The 7,144-nt window shown below is 41.3% G+C and overlaps 1 protein-coding gene across 1 annotated transcript; it reads right to left on the reverse strand.

Annotated features, from left to right (window-relative positions):
• Nucleotides 1–4,530: 4,530 nt before the first annotated feature.
• LOC124620151 lies at nucleotides 4,531–4,974 on the reverse strand. Its single transcript, XM_047146821.1, has one exon. The coding sequence runs from the start codon at nucleotides 4,972–4,974 to the stop codon at nucleotides 4,531–4,533; it is 444 nt and encodes a 147-aa protein (XP_047002777.1).
• Between the last annotated feature and the right edge of the window lie 2,170 nt (nucleotides 4,975–7,144).

Consider the following 7,144-nt stretch of genomic DNA (forward strand, 5'->3'; position numbering starts at 1 on the left):
TGTGCTTCTTCCAATTCTTTAACAATTTACTGTTTCAATTAATTTGCGAGTTCACATTCATGGTTTTCGGCTTCAAGTGTAAGTTGCACGATCTTTTTCTTTTTACATATTGTGTTTTTTCATCTTGAATTGGGAACTTTATAAAGCTTTCGACGTGTGTTGCGATAATAGTAGTGCAAGTGATACTATCATTAGACATCTCGTCATGAAGTATCATTTTTAGTATGGTTAGACGTGCTTAAGTGTTATAAAAATATAACATTCGTAGTTAAACACATTACCACACATACGCTAATGATCTAAGGTAACAGAAAAATAGTATTAACGTTCAGAAACATCGATAACACTTTTTTAGTGAATAACGTGATGCATTAACGTCTACACCCTACATCGGTGCTCGGCGAGGTAAAGCATTAGTAAAAGCCTCAACACGTCAGGTAACAACAAGACTGTCTTTATACAGGGACTACGTCGCATGAAGTAAGCCTAAAACGAGATGCCAATAGCTTGTTAACTACTACAGATGTTTAAGTGATAAAGGCGTACAATCATCAAACTATGCTTACTGACAAGTGTTACTTAACTTGGGAATCCGATCACTGGCAATGTCGTGTGTATTTCGATAAATAATACAGATGTGTTAGATACTGAAATCCTGAAAATTACACTACATTGTCAATATCTTTACATGGTCCAATAAATAACACAGTAAAATTTTGGTAAAATAATATGAGGGTCGTTCAGTAAGTAACAGCCCACAATTTTTTTTAAAAAGCTATTAATACACATAGACAAATGTCCTTGTTGGTGCTTCACATTCGATATTTGTTCTGTGCGCCGGTGAAGTTTTGAACCGTTCTGGCAGATAGCAGAACCGTAGTATAGCGTCAAAATGGGGTCTACATACGACTCACGTTACAAGTAGCGTGCTGTTATTGAATTTTTGTGTGCAGAAAAAGAAACCGTGGTGAACGTTGATAAACGTTTGTGTGCAGTGTATGGCGATGCTGCAGTTGATAGGAATGCAGTTGGGCGATGGGTGAAGAAGGCTACAGCCTCAGGAAATGCAGAAACAGAGCTCACGATCAGCCACGCCCGGGACATCCTGTCAAAGCCACTGCTCCAGACATGCTGTATCGTGCAGATGCCATTATTCCCGCCTCCCGGCGCATCCAAACTCGAGAATTAGCTGTGCAGATGTCGGTCAGCTCTGTCACGGATCGTTACGTTGGACGAAAGCCGGGTGAAACACTGCGCTCCGGAAACAAAAAGGCAGTCTGTGTAATGGCATCATCCTTAATCACCACAAAAGAAGGAATTCAAGACAGCCCCCTCTGCCGGAAAAGTCATGGTGGCAGTCTTCTGGGATTGTGACGGCCTTCTTCTCGTGGATAAGATGCGAAGAGGGCCAACCATCAATAATTCAGAGGCATACGTGAAGACTCTGAATACTCAAGAACCGTTTCCGACGGGTTCGATAGACAAGAATGCAGCAAAAATCTTGCTCCAACCGATAAATCACGCCCACGCAGAAGTCTCAGATCCCGGGAACATATCGCCAAATTGCGTTGGTCATCATTGCCTCATCCACCCTACAGTCCAGACCTGGCACCCTGGGACTTCCATCTCTTTGGGCCGCTTAAGGATTTTCTACGGGGAACACACTTTGAAGACGATGAGAGTGTCAGTCATGCAGTTAAAACATGACCACGCCTAAAGGAAAAGCTCTTTTACCAGCGGCGAATCCATACACTTCCACAACGTTGGCGTAGGCGCACTGAACGTGATGGAGACTACGTAGAAAAATAGGATATGGACAAGACATGTTGATGTATATTGTCACCAAATTCTGGGTCAACAATAAATGTGATCTGAGAAAAAAAATGTGGAGCATTACTTACTGAACGAGCCTCGTACTTTATGTCAGACCCCTCTGCTGGCAAGTGGGAGGTAGAGACAACAAACATGGTTATGAACGTTTTGCTTTAATGGCCTGTAAAATATTGTATTGTGATTAGTTGTTTCATTTTATTGCCTGGAAGAATACTGCAATGGGACTGGAGGAGTGGGACATTATAATATCACAGAAATAGGTGTGGCTAAGGCAGGCAGCATAAGAATGCTTTTGTGTGGGTTGTAGTCGATACAAGGTAGATTTCGTTGTGAGTAACATATATGTCATTTCTCTACTATGGTCGTAGTTGGTCACAACTGCATAGACAATGAATTTCATCAGTTTTTGGCCTGTGAATTGGTGCGCATTCTGTTAGGCTGATGTACCGACAAGCTCACAATATTTTTATTGTTACGGCCACTCGCCTAACTTCTGCAATCAGTACGCAGGCGTGCTCTCTGTATGTACCGTTTGTAAATGTTCAGTCTGTGTTCTGCTCGCCCATAACAGCTGATAGGCGTATGAAGTCCTGGTTCGTTTCTAAGAACTTGAGAGCACATTGTAACCTCCCCGCACGTAATTGTTGTCTAAATAAAAATGGAAATGAAACCAAGCTTAAACTCCCCACAAAAATTAATGAATGAAAATTGTCCATGAACCCACACAATAATATTAATCAAATAATGAACCATCAACCGTATGTAACATCTCAACAGAAATAATTAAACCTGATAAATTTTATAAGGACAGCAGCGCTGACCTTCGGGCCTGTATTCTGAATAAAAAAGCAAAAATTCTTACCTCAATAAAAACTGCATCTATATCTGCTCTTATTTATCGACACAGCTTCGTGCAATGCTGGCGTATATTTAATTTTGGTTCTTGGAGGAAATGCATAGGAAATATTATTTAAATTGTAATGAATGCTTTTTCTTGAAAAGAGTGGAAAAATTCTTTAAATAGAAATGAATACTTTTTTTAAAAGAGTTACTTTATAAAAAATTATTATTGGGGCATTTTTTGAACAAATTAATTACAATTAACATAAATTATTAGATGTGCGCAATGCTGCGTCTTTACCTTCTACAACAATACATATCGTCCCGAATCGTGACCAGAGTCGCGAGAAGAGCACGCCGCCGACGCATGCCGACTTCTGCTCAGTACAACCGTCCCCTCGCTACTACTGACGACTGACTGACTACTCCTTCAGCCGACTCGCTACACACAACTGCTCCACCCGATTGGCTACGCGCAACTACTGTTCCTGCCGACTCGCTACATGGTACTGACTAGCACTGTCGTCTCGCGCGGTCAAGCGCAGACTAACAACGATAAATAACTCTCTGGTCAGAGATTCTGTCATGCCTCGCCATCGCTGGTAATGAATACATGTGTTTCAAGATGTATTACGACCCAGCTATAACTTCCTCCAGTTAGTTATTGATCACACTTCTCTCCCATATTCAGTGCACTTCATTAGCATTACAATTATGTTAACATAATTTACCTCTTGATTTGCTGAACGTCGTAACGTTAGAGTGGGTCATGTTACTGTGTTATTGAGATAAAAACCTGGTCAGAGAATGATACATACTCGAATGTGGACCTACAAATACAGGTTCTCCCCACTGCAAGATCAATTCCAGCACCGCTCCTACCCTACTTCTCCCCTCTAGAGATTTTACCGAGATACAAGGAAATAAAAACTGAAACACCGCAAGATAACGCTTATGCATTATTCGTGCAGAATCATACAGGTACTCATATCGGAAAATAATGGGAGACAAATCCTCTCCATGGCAGCTTGACATCTCTTAACGTACTTTGTGACTTCATGACAGTATTCTTAAATAAACTAGAAAGATACTAAGTGGATAAGCAGGGTCAATCACAAACAATATACTGCAAATGTCAACTCTCGGATGTAAGAATGTGTGCTTCTACTATAAAGAAATAAGGGACATAAAAGAGGACAGATTATAGCCATCTTCGCAATGCTCTATCACCGTCTTCAACCGAACACTCTAGTGTACGTCTTGTGGCCATTAAATACCTCTCACACACATTGGTCAGGAGTGGGAAAAATTGTCCAGGCCATGATATCATCCACAACTATTAAAGATATTGGGCTAGAATGAAATTGTGGCTGATTATTTAGCCATCTCTAACAACATCATCAGACTGTCTCCTTCGGCACTACGTGAAGTGAATGTAGCACTTATTAATGAGTACGCTCGTGTATCACAGACCGAACTCTCAAAGCCACTGAAATGATGTTCCCAAATGAGTCTAATCTTAGGGTTTTGTAGTGTGTGTTGTTGATGGCTTGTAAAGACAGAAAACACAGCCACTTATGGATTAAACTGAAAATCAAAGGCACTTTCGATTCGGTAACAATAATTGTTACAAGTTCACACTAAAGAAATGAAAGACCATTTGGTGAAATATGTAAAATATATTTTTTTGTTTTAAATAAACCAAAGTTTGGTAACGAAAATTGAAAAATGAAGAAACAGAAAACAAATTAAAGTGAACGCAACACAAAACGAAAACACAGAACAGAAACGAAAACTGTAACGTAAACAGCACAAAAACGAAAAACTAGAACTTGAGAAACATAGAAACGATTTTTTTCATTGGGTAGAGTTGGCACCCGAAGGATGGCTGCTGAGACTCTCAGCTGCCTCCCCTTCCACTTCTTCATAATCTTGCTCCACCCTGGGAGCATCCATTAGAGTTTCGGCTGCCCCCTCCTCTAATTCTCCATGGGCATATTCCATTATGTCACCTGTGTCAGCTGCACCCTCTCCCAATTTTTCACATGCTTGGCCCATCTTCTCAGCAACTTCAGCTGCTTCCTCTTCCACAACTGCGTGGGGTTGGTCCATCCTGTCATTTTCTACGATACTGTCAGCTCCACCCTCCTCCGGATCCTCACGGGCTTGATCCGTCTTCTCAGCTCCAATGAGACTCTCAGCTGCTCCCTCCACTAACTCTTCACGCCCTTGTTCGATCTTGGCCGCACCGATGAGACTCTCAGCTGCTCCCTCCTCCACATCTTCACAGTTTCGATCCATCTTGGTAGCATCCACGACACTGTCGGCTGCACCCTCCTCTAGCGGTCCACTTTGACAGCATCCACCAGACTCTTGAATACCCCTTCCTCCAGATATTCACGGACTAGATCAATCTTGGTACCGTCCATCTAGGCAACAACGATAAATGTAGCTGCATTATTATACTACAAACAGCATTATTCATCTAGAACTCAAATTATAAAATTCAGAAATTGTGATGGAATAAGAGATGATATAGGGCATTAATATGTTGTGAGTGATACAAAAGGAGTAAAAAGAATCACACTGACTGCCTTCATGAGACAGGAAGCTGCTAAGTACGGAATCTTTGGAAAGGATACCCGGAGACTCGTACCACAGACACTAAAGATATCTCAGCTACTATATTCTTCCGTGAATATTGTATTTGTAAGAACTAAAGCTCATATTATTGTTATGCCGGAGCCAAGTTAGCCCCTGAGGGCCGGCAACCGATATTACACCACAGAGGACGGGGTTGTCTATGTCCAAGGCATACCAAAAGCACCATTGTAAACACTGGCAATTTACATACAAGATAATGGAAACAGACATTCCGAGAACCACTTCCTGTATTGGGAGCTCGAGCCATGGCCTGCAGGAAGTATTACTACCCCAAAACCTGATTCGCTGGAGACAGCTATTTAGGGGCTGGAACTAGCCCCGAAGTTCACTCCAGATGCCGACCTCGTGGACTTCGATCACTGAAGATTACATCTTCTTCTCTGAATTGGACTTTACTTGTGTGTGTGTGTGTGTGTGTGTGTGTGTGTGTGTGTGTGTGGGTGTGTGTGTTGCCACGAATCTTTGTGGAAAATTAGTAGTGAACTTTTGTTCGCCTCAATTAGAAGACTTTTACTGGCATAGTTATTATTACGTTTCTTTTGTCGTTAAGTCATCAACCTTGTAAACTTTCAGAAATAAAAGTTGTGTTTGTGAAAAATTGCGAATTATCAGTCACAACAATTACCACTTCTCCAAATGAAATAAATAGGAAACTCAGTGGTAGACCTAGGACACCTGTGCAGTGGAGCAAGATACCAGGGAAATCATGCAAGATATTGCCCGCTCGCACACTGCGAGAGTTTCACTGCATGTCTTCGTGCTTGCCAAATCCTTGTCCAGCAACGCCGACTTATTTCTCCCAATATGAGAGTGTTTGGACCATTATGGGCAGAGCGCTCCTACTTGCTTCATATTTTGATTGTATGACGTGCCAATTGGACAGAATTATGTCCCACGAGGACATCCAAGAACTTTAACAATGAATTAGAAGCCGAATACCTGCTTGCATAAGGGACAGATGCGGAGCCACGAGTTATTGACTTCTCAACTTGTGGAACTCTGTCTCTTGAATCAATCATTCAGTTTTCCTGAAATTGTAATAATTTTTTTGGCCTTGCATGTACATCACATCTACTTATTTCCGAACAATTTTGATAATTTCTTAGTCGAGTGTCGCATTTTTTTCCTCTTGTTTTTTAGTGTAACAGCATTAGAGACGTTGTGTTATCGCAGAATGCTCAAGACGTTTTTGGCAGAAAAGACATAAAATGGAGAGGCACTCTAGAGACAGGAGGAAGAGAAGTCATGCCTCTTTGAAGACTGTCCAACACAGAAGTGACACATCGGGCGATCTTCTCCTGAGACATGATGTTATTGTAAAATATTTTAATTGAGGGAACAGCAGAAGGGAAGAACATAACAGGCAAACCGAGACAAGAATAGATCAGTCATATCATGGACGATGCCAGCTGGACTATCTGTACCGCAATGAAGAGGAAGGCCAAAGACAGAAATTCATTGCGAGCTGCTTACAACCTGCCTTGATGGCCGAAAACCTGAGAAAATGTAGGAGATTTTTGATAATTTCTAAGAGATCTGCAAATATTGGCAAATATAAGGGCAGAAGTGAAATTTTGCAGCACATGATACTCTGTGAGTCTCGATCCACAAGTGAACTTTCTATCAATCAGCGGCAGCAGTGTCAATGTAAACGTTTTTAAAACACATCGACGCATTAGTTATAAGGTTTACTGTAAACTTGTTTCACGCTGTGGAACAGATTAAAAGTCACACTACTGATCCAGTCGAACTTAAACAGTTTAAACTTGAAAACAGCATACTTCTCTATGAAGAAAATCAGAGAATT

This window comes from Schistocerca americana, chromosome 6 (assembly GCF_021461395.2).
Source record: "Schistocerca americana isolate TAMUIC-IGC-003095 chromosome 6, iqSchAmer2.1, whole genome shotgun sequence".
Classification (NCBI taxonomy): domain Eukaryota; kingdom Metazoa; phylum Arthropoda; class Insecta; order Orthoptera; family Acrididae; genus Schistocerca; species Schistocerca americana.

Coding starts and splice junctions, on each gene's coding strand:
- LOC124620151 (XM_047146821.1), bottom strand. CDS start 4,974: ATGGATCGAAACTGTGAAGATGTGGAGGAGGGAGCAGCTGAGAGTCTC.